Genomic DNA, 13,747 nt, shown 5'->3' with positions numbered 1-13,747 from the left:
ACGGGTAATCGCCGGAAAACTCGCGCTGAAATATTATTACCAACAGTCAGAAAAAAAGGCATTCCTCGAAATTAATAAACTAGGCAAATGTTGGCAAAACTTTTTCCGTCTAACCTCCTAATCTGATATGTCACGAAAGCTTAACATGTCTCTTGTCCGATATTTCGCACGTTTAGAAAACTTGGACGACAAATGGAAAGAATTAGCGGAGAAAGCTGAAAGGCCACTCGAGGCTCTCGCTAATCAAGCCGAGCAATTGCGACATGTCACAAAGTGAGTAAACAATGAATAATTCTATTGCGGATTGGTGATAATTTTTATCGCGGGTTCAATGAGATGGCGTGATTGTTGCAGTGTAAACATAAATGAAACGGAGAATAGCGTGAATGGGGAGACGCAGGAAAGATTGATATTCAAAATTCTTATGGGTATCGAAGATGAAATTACGCTTCTCCTCGATATCTTGATGCAATTTAATGACAACAATCAAGTATATCTTTATTTATAATTCTCTTTATTTATAAATAAAGTAATTTAATGAAAAAAAATGTGGTATTTAAATGTGATTATTTTTTCTAGGACTTGAAGAATTATTTAATCAATTTGGAAAATGCGAGAAGTCAAGTATCTCTTAAGGATGAAACGATGCAAGAACTAATTAAGGGAACGTCTTATCGACCAAAGCTCAATCTGCTTCTAGAATGGGCCATGGAAGGTTTCCAGTTCTATAATAATATGTACTTGCTGCTTATAATAGAATTCTTTAGCACTTTTTTAATCATTTTAATGTGATTCACTATAATCTATATGCACATTTCAGGTATCTTTCTATCAGAGACTGCATGAAATCGATTGATTACAAAAGAGAAGAGACTATTGATGATCTGATCTCTTCTTTTGTGGAAGACCAACGTGGGAGGCGGAATATAAATAGTAAGTATATCTCATCTTTTTTTTTTGCATTTTACAGAGTTACTAAATTGTATATACGTGATATGATTAATGATGAACAAATAAAATGTCGCGTTTTTATTATACTTTTATTATTTACTATTTGATTTTTATGTTTATTTTTGATAGTATTGTATATAATATTAATAAAATAAGTATTACACATACATATATGTATATTCAATCGCTATTTTGGAATAGAATATATCAAACTATTAATATCCGTTAATATTTTGCTTAAACATTCAATTATTCAAATATGGAAAGTTTCAATAAAGATTATATCTGTTTTAGAGATACTCGCTTTTACGCAGTTCCTTGCTCTTCAAGGAGACTCTTCATTAAGAAGGTGAAAATATATGAAAGCTCCAGAAGCATAAAAAAATCGAACAAAAAAAAATTATATCCTTATGGATATTATATTACTTACATTGATTATAACATAATTTTTATTGACATGTAGAACTATTTTTATAATAAAATTTTTTTACAAAAAGATAAAACAATTAATTAATCATGAAAGATAATGAAAATTTATTATTGAATATTAAAATTTTTCTTATATTAAATTGAGAAATCATACAATTTTTTATAAATTATCTCTCTCCTTAAAATTTTTTTGTCAATTTATTGTATCTATATATGATAGTATAATTTTTATTTTTTTATATAAATTTTACAAAGTTTTATCTTTTACACCTCCAGAATAACGTTAAGTTATGATCCATTTGTCGTCCTCTCCTTTCCGTCACGCTATCGGTGTCTTTCTTTCAACGGAAAAGGACTCGCGCGCAATTTCGCAAGTGTCGCGATCAAAAGAGAGAGAGAGAGAGAATCGAGGCGCCGGCGTCAGCTATTGATTCTCTTGAAATACCGTGATTTCAAAAGTTACTATCACCAGCCCACACACTGGGGTGTCACCAGTGGCGAACCGCTCCTCGACCGCGGACAAGGTCCTCGCGCGTTTCCTCCTTTGGTCCCGGCAGGTCGGTAAAGATTCCGTTTCATTCCTTTTTGCTCGCGGCGAAAAAAAAAACGCGAACAATCGCGTTTTTTCGGACACTCTCCCAATGTGGACGGACGTTTTCAAATAGAGCTGTTTCACTTACCCAAGAGAATTCGGACTCTCTATATGTCAATCGTGAATTCCGCACAATGAAGAGAAACACTCGTCTACGCGAGAGTGGCATATATTCGTCCAAATAAAATGGGAATTTTTTGTACATATATGTCAAGCTATATATGCATTTATTTTAATTAAAATGAATCTTCTTTTCTCTCGTCCGATTGTGTATAAGATATTTAATGAGATTCGTGGCCGTGTGCTCCAATGAGAACGTGCACCTACGTCAAAGTAAAAATCAATTTTCAGTAACGTTTTCAATCGATTTTTTTATATGTACATGTAAGAGATATGTGTACAAGTTCTTTTTACGTAAGAAAAACAAATGCGTACCTAGAAAACATTTGCATATTTTTGTAAAGTGGTCGACACCTGTGCGAGATTTTATACATATATATATATATATATATATATATATATATATATATATATATATATGTATATACAGATAGATTCGAACCCAGGAAGCTGTCACATGCACATATGTATGGATAGTTTCTGTGTGAATAATAAGAAATTACAATGACCAATTCAACAACGAGCGTAAATTAGCGTGAAAATCTGCAATGATTAAATAAAGTGCATTATTAGGGGAATAATATTTAAATTATTCGCGAATCGTAATAATTACATAAATTTTAATATAAATTTGATATTAAATACACACACACATATATATATATATATATATATATATATATGATTATATATAATAAATTATATTAGTTATGTTATATTAATTTATTATTAATTTTTTAAAAATATTTTATATCTTATTTAAAAAAAAAATTACAAATGTTTCATTATGCAATTTACTAACAATTTTGCTTTGCGCTCGTTTTTATCTTTGTATTTAATCATTTTGATGTTTAAAATTTTTTTTTCAACAGGATGGAGTGTCTAAATCTTCTTGTTTGATCAGAAAGAATCGAATTTGAAAGGAATTAAAACGAAAACGGAAAAAACATGGCGAATACGGCTCACCTCGTCCGCCGGCAAAGCTCCCGCGATCTTAAACCCCAGAAAAGTGTCGATAAGCTTGAGATGAAAGAGATGCGTAATAGATTAGTGGTGGATAATCGAAAGAACGTCGCCACTGCCAATTACGGGGCCACTAATGCGGCTTTTGAAGATAACAGTCCTAGCAAGGTATTTCTACCTATTTCATTCGTTTTTATATGATATCATGAATTTGGCCTCGTTGCCTTTATTTATAGAACAAAACAGGAAACGGTCCAGGCTCCGGCAATAATGACGGCAAAGCGATTTTCCGACCGGAAGCAGGCGAAGACGAGCGTGAAAATTGGGATAGCAAACTTACATTTCTCCTGGCGACCGTAGGATACGCGGTGGGCCTCGGAAACGTATGGCGGTTTCCCTATCTGGCTCAGAAGAACGGCGGAGGTGCGTTTGCTTAATATTGCTTATTAAAAGTTTCTCCTTCAATCATTATTTTTAATGTCCACCAGGTGCTTTTCTAATTCCTTATTTTGTGATGTTGGCTATCGAGGGTATTCCTATATTTTATCTGGAATTGGCAATCGGTCAGAGATTAAGAAAAGGTGCCATTGGCGTGTGGAATCAGGTGAATAGAGAAAAAAATCCATAAATTACAATTTCACTGAAATAAAGATTTGTAATAATGAGTTTTCTATCGAATTTCTCGAAAAGGTATCCCCATATATGGGCGGTATCGGAATCAGTAGCGCCATAGTCTCCTTCAATGTGGCTCTTTACTATAACACCATTATCGCCTGGTGCCTCTTTTACTTCGTTCAGGTAAGAAAATATCCGCCTATAATTGATTCGTCTCGTCGCATCTATATCACTAAAATAAAAATTCTAAAAATCTGTTTAAAGAGTTTCCAGTCGCAGCTACCTTGGGCGGAGTGTCCAAATAGATACTTTCCAAATGGATCTTACGCGCCTGAACCCGAATGCTTGGTAACGCTGAAATTTACATTAGTACAATACTATATCTTATTGTTTATACATTAAGTTTGCTATCGTACGTAACTTGAGAATCGGTCAACAGGTCAGTAGTCCGACGCAGTATTTCTGGTATCGAACCACTCTGATGGTATCAAAGGATATTAATACGCCGGAAGTGTTCAATTGGAAAATTGCTCTGGCGTTAATCATTGCCTGGATCCTCGTCTACATGTGCATGATTAAGGGTATCGCATCCTCGGGCAAGGTGCGGCAGATTTTTTTTTCATTACAGATATTAAATATAACATATCAATTCTATACCTCTAGATTTCTTCTATACTTCTGTTCTTCTGGACCTCTTCATCAAATGATAATATTGCTTTTCTCAGGTTGTGTACGTAACCGCTACGTTTCCATACATCGTTCTAATCATTTTTTTCTTCCGAGGAGTGACATTGAAGGGTATGTCGGACGGTCTGCGGCATCTCTTTACGCCAAAGGTACATTGAATATAATAATCTTTTATATATCGCAGTTATTTTATATAATCACCGACTTATTTCTCTATTTCAGTGGTACACATTGACTGACCCGGTAGTCTGGTTAGAGGCTGGAACGCAAATCTTCTTCTCTCTAGGCCTAGCTTTCGGTGGTCTAATAGCGTTCTCTTCGTACAATCCGGTAAACAATAATTGTTACCGCGATGCCATCATGGTCAGTCTGACGAATTGTTTCACTTCCATGTTCGCAGGAATTGTTGTTTTCTCTATCATAGGTACGTACAAACGTTACCTCCAATGTTTTCTTATTTTTAAATCTGCGATTCTGCATTTTGATAGGGTTCAAAGCTACCATGGTTTATGAACAATGTTTATCAGAAAGAAATAACACGTTAATGAATATATTTGGTCAAGTTGAGAAGATACCCGAGGATATTCCGATAAGTGGTACACTATTGAACATCACGAACGGTAACGGATCACTAGACAACTTGATAATGCCGGAGCTGCCCGAGTGCGATCTAGAAAAAGAGTTGGATAATGTAAGTTGTAAAGATAAACTTTTTTATAGTCTCTCTCCTGCGCTTTTAAATCACGTATAACGATAATTATGATTACAATGATTACAGTCGGCATCGGGCACAGGTTTGGCATTCATCATCTTCACGGAAGCGATCAACCAATTTCCCGGTGCTCAATTCTGGTCAGTACTGTTCTTCTTGATGCTCTTTACGCTGGGAATTGATTCTCAATTTGGTACTCTGGAGGGTGTCGTCACCAGTATTGTCGACATGAAGCTTTTCCCGAACTTAAGAAAAGAGATTCTGACAGGTTAATTTCACAGCGATGAGAAAATATATTTTAATCTAAAAGAAGTTATTGATAAGAATAAACTCGATTTTGTGCGCAGGTGTGATTTGTTTGGTGTGCTGCACAATCTCAATGGCCTTCGCTCATGGAGCTGGCAGCTATGTCTTTGTGCTGTTCGATAACTTCAGCGGAAACTTTCCGTTGCTTATAATTGCTTTCTTCGAATGTATAGGAGTGTCCTATGTTTATGGTTTGAAGAGGTAAATGTAGAAACACTCTTGAATTTTAAGATTTTATATTAGAGATGTATGCATTGTGATGCGTTGCGATAATTTCAGATTTGCCGACGATATCGAACTGATGACCGGTAACCGACCTGGTCTCTATTGGCTGATATGTTGGAAGTATCTCAGTCCATTGGCAATGTTGAGTATCTTAATCGCGTCTTTCGTCGAGATATTTTTCGAAGGAAGTGGTTATCCGGCCTGGGTGGCGAGTAAAGGCGTTACGGAAAGACACGAGTGGCCTGTCTGGGCTTTAGTTCTCATCTCCATTCTTATTCTCACTTCCGTTTTATGGATACCTGCAGTCGCTATTTGCAGGTTGGCATTGATCTTAATAACACCTGTAAAAAATCATATATCTTGTTTTACGCACATCTTAAATTAAACGCTCAATGATCTTTTCTAGATACTATGGAATTCTCATCATCGATGACAACGAAAAGGCCTGGTTTCCCGCGGCGGATCTAAAAGAATTTCATGGAATTGTGCCGCACGAGGTAACGGCGGCTGAGACACTGCTGTTTTGCATCAGGAGCGACGGTTCCGAAGGATTATGCTGCCCTACGGGAGGCCCTAGCGACGACGAAGACGAGGACCTCACCTAGGATCGATTCTTGACTGCGACGCGCGTTTCCGCGGATGATCTCGCTTTAAGAAACGCTTTACTTTATCCTGTGACCATCTTCGACTGCTTGCTGCTTGCTCAAAAGTGGCTGCAATCCATTTTGGTGAATCCGGTCGAATAGTAGTCAGCGCATCCGCGTAGTAGGATATTGTCTATTGTGTCAATTAACATAAAAGCTTCGGTAGTAGAAGTCATTTCTTCATAATTTAAAGACGGAGATACATTCGATTAAAACAAAATAATTTTTCTTCCAACTTTAACAGTTATTAGATGTTAGATTCAAATTTTTTTTTATAATATTTGAAAATTCTGTAATTAAAAGAAGAGTTTTTCTGGGAGCCAAATATCCGGAAACATTGATGCAAGTGAAGAGTTATTTGAGAATATTCTTGAATGTATTTCCATCTGAGAGATGTAATCATTTGCAATTTTGTTTGAGTTTAAGTGAGATTCACTATGCGAAAAATTGCTTTCAAAACTTCGCAGATAATGAAGAATATTAGGCTACAATCTATATATACAGTTTTCGAGCGAACGATACAATCGCGCATTGTGTGGGCGGAAACGAGACGTGATCTTTCCGTGCGGAAAATTACCAGTTATACAAGTTAATGATGAAACATTTACTCTTTAGCGATTGCGAATAACATCAGATTTAATAAAATTAGCGGTAGGAGCCGTCCAGTGGACTTGGGTGAGTGTATCCGAAACATTATTTTAGATAGAGAGTCTAGGATCAAAGCATTTGGGTCCTTAGATCTATGGATATTTGAAGATCGAAAATACTTTGAGAATCGATGAGTCTAAAGATTTAATATAAACACTTAAAAATCTAAAAATAACAGAAATAAGGAGATAAAAATATCCAGATGTTTAAAAATATATAAGAATTTAGAGATATAAAAATTGAAATATATCAAAATATATAATGTCTAAAGATATATCTTCCCAAAGATCTAAGGATTCAGGAATCTACGATTGATACGCGGATTAATGACATGACAATAATAAGTTTAGCATAAAAAGACTAAAATTGATGACAATAAAATAATTGGATTAAATCATGCTCGACAATAATATAAACATTGCGCAACATGTGATGCGCATTTAAAGATACCTGGATAGCAAGAAGGCAATTGATTCGACTCGATGAAACTGGTTTCTTCGAGCGAAGAGAGATAATCATCATCCAGGCCACGTAGATTAAACAATTAACAATTAGTTTCACGTAGGTCAATTATTATTTTAATTTTAACTCTGTTATGCATCAAAATCGATCTGTGACATAGAGTATATTATAAAAATAATAGATAATATATACATATATATATATATATATACATATATTAAAGTAAACCATTTGGTTTTAATGAATGAAGTCAGAATCCAGGTCGAATTTGAACGTTAAAGGTGTCTTTGAACATTCCATGGAATCTTCCTGTTCGCACTCTTTTGCGACACACAATATTCAAATGGCCTGATACCTTCCAGTGATATTTTAAGCTCTTAACTCTTTGCACTTTGAGTAATTTTCCGTATTGAACTAATAAAAAGAGAAAAAGAAAGGAAAAACCATTAAACTAATTTATATAGAAAAGGTTATTACAATTTCACAGTTAAATTTTCCGTAACAATATGTGATAATAAATATTAATTTCTCATGATGTTACTGAATGCATATATATTTAATGAGATTTTATAAGTCCATATTGAAACCAAATATTCTAGTGCAAAGAGTTAATGAATTCATGACTAATTGGTTGTGGAATATTCACCTAAAACGTACAAATGTAATGCGGACAATAAATATAGTAGAATTTTGTTTTCTCGAGTTATCTATTAGTAAGCCTAAGCAGAGAAAATAACTGCATTAGCAATCGTTAAGAAAATGACTAATTAATTAAATAATAACAATAGGAGTCATCAATTAAATAATGACGGAAATTGTCATTAGTTAATTAATGATGAAATACAAACCATATCTTGATATCATATCATTTCTTATAAAGTATGTACTAGTTTTTTATCTCGCATACTTACTCGATCTCTATTGGCAAAAGAATCTTTTGGGAGACAAATTTTGTATCTTAATTAGAAATTATCTTTTTTTGAGTATTTTTTAATAATATTTTATCCTCTGTACATTTTTGTGATTAAAAATTGATAATCTTTTCAAGTTTTAAAACATAATTAACAATTTCAAATGTAATTCATGTATTAAGGAGATAAATAAAAAAAAAACAAATATTAAAACGAAAGACGTTGCAATGGTTCATTATCAAATGATTGCAGTAGTTATGATTGGAACTACAGAGATCGTTATTTATCTCATCAGACTTTTGTTAACCATATATATTATCGATGTAGCTTGCGCAATAACTTAAAAACAATACACCGATGGCGGACGGTAATAATTGTTATTATTACATATTGATTATGATGATTACGATACATATATACAATAATATTGCGTATACGTAAAACTGTACATATATATATACATATATAAATATATTGTTGTCAGTTGAATGTTAAAATAAATACCTTGAATGGATTTAGATTTCTCTTCACTATTGATACTTGACATTTGGTCATTAGAATAATTTTTTTAGCAAACAATAATACAATACAATAAAAACAATTTTAGTAGCAAAAAATGAATAATTTATTCAGTAAGATGAATAAAAAATTAGATATATATGTTTATAATTCTACGTTTCTACTTAGAAATTTGAAAGTTTTCATCTTTCAGCTTTGAATTTTGAAATTCTAGTTTCAAACTTTTATCAAAAACAATTATTACAAAATTTCAATTTTATAAAACAAAAATTGCCGACTATAGAATAAATAAATCTATATGCAATTAATTATATATTTCCTCTTATGGTAATGTCCCCTGTATCAGTTTACATTAATCCTTACTTTAATTAATTATTTACTATTACTATACTTACATTCAATAATAATAACTTTCACGTTTCTCATATGGCATATTTCAGAAAAATATTTAACAATAACAAGATAAAGCATTTTCTCATTATAATATATACTCTATTACTTTACATTTTCTTGAGATTTCTTCCTTTAGATATCTTTCTATAAATTTCTTTATCAAATATCGATTTTTTTCGTTCCATTGCTAAAGATCACCATTGCCTTAATATAAATCTATGGCAGTAAATTATGTATTGACATCAGTAATGCAAAGCCCATTCGTTTTCCTGTAAGAAAGTATCAACCACTTCCTTCATCGCCAAATTTGGGATTAATTGATCTTGCGTAAGACGCACACGCGTAACTGGATCAAAATGACCAACTCGCTGAAGATGCTCCTCGATGTCTTTCCGTTCGTATGTGATTCCACTAGGTGTAATCACTGGTTCTTGCAAGATTTCAAAACTGATCTTACCGCACAAATAATCAGGCACTTCTCTTTTCTGCAAACAATTCATTTGTAAATAGTAATTGCACAGACTATTACAGAATATGAATACAATGACTCGTGTTGAAAGTAACAGAAATAGGAAAGAAACAAACCCTTCTCCTCTCGTCGACTTTAGCGAAGAGATCATTGAGTCGCGATAGGCAGGTATCTCTCTTCTCCTCAATCTCCTCTTTTCTCATAGCAAATTCAGTTGAACTTGCATCAGTATCGGAATCCTTTGTCTCCTGTTCTTGTAAAGCTGATAAGTTACGTTTTGCATCATCTACAATCAGCTGGCTCAAATAAGTCTGCAGTTCAATATCTTGAGCAATCCTCTGTTCTTCCCTCACTTGAAAACGACGTTTACGTGCCTGTCGTAATACACTGGTGATGTCGTCACCATAATTCAATTTCTGTTCCTTTGCCAAATCTACAGCTGCATTGTTTCCAATATTTACAATTTTACTATAAATCTAATCCATTCTTTCTCTTTCTTGAAAAAATAATAAGAATATAGATCTACTTTGCTATTTACCTCTCTGCAAATGTTTTACAGCTTCGTCAAAGAGTTCCAATTCCAGCAGGGCGAGTCCCAAGAAAAAATGACCTTTCATCAAGCAAGGATCTATATCTAAGGCTCGTCTGCAATCCTTACAGACAGATTCCCATTGTTTCAATTTCAAGTGACACAGTGCTCGATTTGTGAAGTACAATGCTTGGTCTGGATTCTTTATCTGCAGCAAAAATCAAGAAATAAGATTATTTTGTTGTGAAAAATTATTCTTTCTTTATTTAAAGATATAATAAAATCGTATTAGAAGTATATATATAATCAAATTTCAAAGTCTTCCCTCGTTTCTGTGAAATTCTAGTACAAATTTTCGACACTAGGTGCAGAGCATCAAACTGCCATCTTTGACAAACACTGCATGTGATTCATGATTCAAAACAAAAAATACTTGCTGCGTATGTAACAACTGGTAAACAATCGAGCAGGCGCACCAAAGTGCGCAATAACTTAGAATTTCGATTTGGAATCGCGGCGATATCGAGCATGTACTCAAATGTCACTCACAATCGCCTTTGTATAGCAATTGGCCGCGTCCTCGTACTTGTGCAGATCGAAGAGACGGTTCCCCTGTTCCTTCAGCTCCTTGTCGGACAGGTTCGCCGTCGAATACATCTTACTCATGATGACGGCCGATGATCACGTCGCACTACATGCACGATCAAATCAATTATTCGTAAACGAGAAGCTATACGCGAAACGAATACGGCAGCCTTTTATCTAACCTCTAAACGAACGTCAAATATTTCATCTTTGTTTCGTCGAGTCATCGACTTTGACCGACTCGACGCGATCTAGACGGGAATGCTTGCAGTTTGCCCGCCATCTTTAGGGTGTTCGAAAAAATTTCGATTGCTAATTTCTTTACCATCGTCGCACTCGCAGATTTTAATTCGAAATTGGAACATTTTCCGCGAAAGAGAGTTGTATCTCTAAATGCGATTTTGTACACTTTGCCTTTTATCGTCAGATCCATCTACGCGGGAACGACGTCGTCGTCAAATAATACCTCGGCAAGTGTAATATTACATAGTTTATTGTGCGTTGTGAATTTTGTCGAAACAGGCGAGAGGTGAGTAAATAAAGATTTTACTGCATATATCAAAGTTTTCTTCCTCACGTAATGTATGAAAAATTCATTATTCATTTAACGAATTATTTCGAAAAATATTGAACCTGACATCCTTGTTACATGTATGTGTAAACCGTTACTTAATAATTGTAGATATTTACAAAGCAATATTCTTGTAGCTTTTACATCGTAAAACAATCATCAGGGCTGAATAATTTCAGAGATGCAAATATTATAAAGACGTCTTTCTCTCTTTTTCATCTTCATCCCTCTTTTTAATGAATCCGAGTATTAAAATGGCAAAGAGAGTCATACGAAAAGCAGGCGCGCGTTTACTCGACGCTCGATATCGCGTGGGCGTAATTTGTCAGCCATTCAGCTTGATAACAATATGGATTCGATATCTACATAGTATTAAATAAGAGGCCCGTAAGGCTCGAAACTTGGTAGCGTGTCTGGGTCAGAAGCAGGTGGCGAGGGAGGGGGGTGAGGAAGAGGGAAGAGATTGTGACCCGGTTGGTTCGTTTGAGACTTCAATTCCGTATTCTTCTCTATACGGGAATAGAAGTTCCTGCCACGGTTTCTTGGTGACAAATTGGAATTAGAAGTAATCGCGTTAGTTGTTAACGAAACTCGCGGGGTTAATCGAATCTATCTGGCTGCTCTTCGACCGACCCAATCGATCGGACCGACCGGCGTGGAGAAATTCAGTGGGCGCAAGCACACACCTGATCGGGTGGGTGCCGGCCAAGATTTATTAGACATTTGAATTAGTTTGCGCGCTATTAATCCCGGATTGTACGACGATGCCCCTCGTCCATCGGTCTAGACCCGGGTCTGGGTCGTCATCAGAACTATCCATTCAACTACACACCGCGCCATTAAGGGGTTCGTCTGGAGGCTATTAAGCGTGTCCACTCAGATTACAGCGGGATTCACAATGCGAATCAGGTCTTCATCGATGTTAGAACAGTGGCTTTATATTTCTGTCAGTTTATTCGCGATGCTATAATATGTAGGAAAAGTCGATGCTAAAATGGGTAAAAGAAGATTTATTTCGTTTGAGTCTGAAAGATACTCTAGTAGAAAACTAATAATAGAATATTAAATATAATAATTAATATTAAAATAATAATTCTATTTTTTTATTGTATTACTGAATAGTAAAGTAAGATATGTCAACATATACACGATATACGTTCAAGAAGTACCAAGACTGATTTTTTTTTTTTTTTTAAATGTATCCATTTGACATTTAGCACATTTTTTTCATTGCATTATGTGCAATAGTTTTTTAATAGTGCATATGCAATATTGCAATAAAAAAAAATATGGGAAATATCAAAAGATTATACTATAGTTCAAATATTGATTGAGAAATAGTGACACTGATATATTAAAAAAAAAAAAAAAAATCAATCTTAGAACTTTTTGAATGTGACCGTGTACATAAAAATCGAAGGCCTCCTACAATCTTAATATTCGTAATATTACTATATATTTAATAATATTACTATATTTGTAATATTATTTTTTCGATATATTTATATTTAAGATTCACAAACTTACTTCTCTCTGACCAATAAATTTACAATACAATTGATTGAATCTCTTACTGCATGTCTTACAAATTTATTATGCTTTGCAAATTTTAGCACATTCACAGTCATGCATCTTCCGTCATGTACATCCATTCGAAGCTTATCCGCTTGATCACCATATGGCTCGTATGGGTACCGACACACGTGTTATTAAACGACGGGAAATTATGGTCATTGACGTCGCATGTCGTGTACATACGTCGAAGGAGCTGGTCGAAAGGATTCGACCGTACCTACGCGATTACAGCAAAATTACTCAATCCGATGGCAATCTGGCGAATTACACCTCGAAGTAACGGTCAAACGCCGAAAGCGTTTGTGTGGGTGTGCTTGACGGTTCGGAGTTCGGAGAGAAGGGACTTGGCGAGGTATGTTTCGCGCTCACGCTACGGCGAACATAAATATCCACCCCTTCGGCGAGCCATAGGTCCGTCGAGGCATCCGCGGTGCATAGGAGGGTGTGCACATAGGCGCAAGCGTTATGTATGCGCACACAACTAGGCTGTATTATCATTTCTTACGGTCTCTAGACACGCCAGCTATAGTCAGCCATGATTTTCGCCCCGCGCGTTTCCTGATGCCGGAATTTCTTACAAAGGGGTAGTTGGCGAGGGGAGGGAGGGGAAAAGGATTGGCGATGCACGCGTGTTATTATTCATACGCGGCGCGAGCAACGTGCATGCACATGCATTTCCTTAACGCGTGCACCTCGTTGGAATCGCGCGATTTCTTCTATTCCTGTTTATCCTCGAAATTTCGATCAAGAGTTATTCTCGAAAAAAAAATTGTAGTAATAACTTCAACCAGATTTTTATCATAATCGCGTAATATTTAATCAATTTACAAGTCTAATATTA

General features: G+C 35.0%; 3 protein-coding genes across 3 annotated transcripts; 2 read left to right on the top strand and 1 right to left on the bottom strand.

The window, feature by feature from the left end:
* The first annotated feature begins 71 nt into the window (after positions 1-71).
* LOC126851501 (uncharacterized) lies at positions 72-1,436 on the top strand. The gene is made up of 5 exons (XM_050595554.1): positions 72-273; positions 355-490; positions 580-737; positions 821-933; positions 1,246-1,436. Exons 1-5 carry the CDS (start codon positions 128-130, stop codon positions 1,302-1,304), a joined length of 612 nt encoding a protein of 203 aa, XP_050451511.1. The 5' UTR covers positions 72-127; the 3' UTR covers positions 1,305-1,436.
* A 220-nt stretch (positions 1,437-1,656) lies between these two features.
* Positions 1,657-8,779, top strand: LOC126851464 (sodium-dependent neutral amino acid transporter B(0)AT3). Its single transcript, XM_050595487.1, has 14 exons — positions 1,657-1,937; positions 2,965-3,223; positions 3,292-3,478; positions 3,544-3,659; positions 3,746-3,853; positions 3,935-4,018; positions 4,110-4,271; positions 4,396-4,506; positions 4,580-4,781; positions 4,846-5,048; positions 5,136-5,337; positions 5,417-5,576; positions 5,655-5,918; positions 6,007-8,779. Exons 2-14 carry the CDS (start codon positions 3,041-3,043, stop codon positions 6,203-6,205), a joined length of 2,181 nt encoding a protein of 726 aa, XP_050451444.1. The 5' UTR covers positions 1,657-1,937; positions 2,965-3,040; the 3' UTR covers positions 6,206-8,779.
* Positions 8,780-9,083: 304 nt separating this feature from the next.
* LOC126851496 (E3 ubiquitin-protein ligase CHIP) lies at positions 9,084-10,976 on the bottom strand. Its single transcript, XM_050595545.1, has 4 exons — positions 10,725-10,976; positions 10,185-10,383; positions 9,763-10,085; positions 9,084-9,662 (listed from the first exon to the last, which is right to left on the bottom strand). Exons 1-4 carry the CDS (start codon positions 10,839-10,841, stop codon positions 9,420-9,422), a joined length of 882 nt encoding a protein of 293 aa, XP_050451502.1. The 5' UTR covers positions 10,842-10,976; the 3' UTR covers positions 9,084-9,419.
* Positions 10,977-13,747: the final 2,771 nt, after the last annotated feature.

Source organism: Cataglyphis hispanica, chromosome 8 (assembly GCF_021464435.1).
Source record: "Cataglyphis hispanica isolate Lineage 1 chromosome 8, ULB_Chis1_1.0, whole genome shotgun sequence".
Taxonomy (NCBI): Eukaryota; Metazoa; Arthropoda; class Insecta; order Hymenoptera; family Formicidae; genus Cataglyphis; species Cataglyphis hispanica.
The sequence above is the reverse complement of the archived record's forward strand: the minus strand, read 5'-3'. Positions and strand labels throughout refer to the sequence as shown.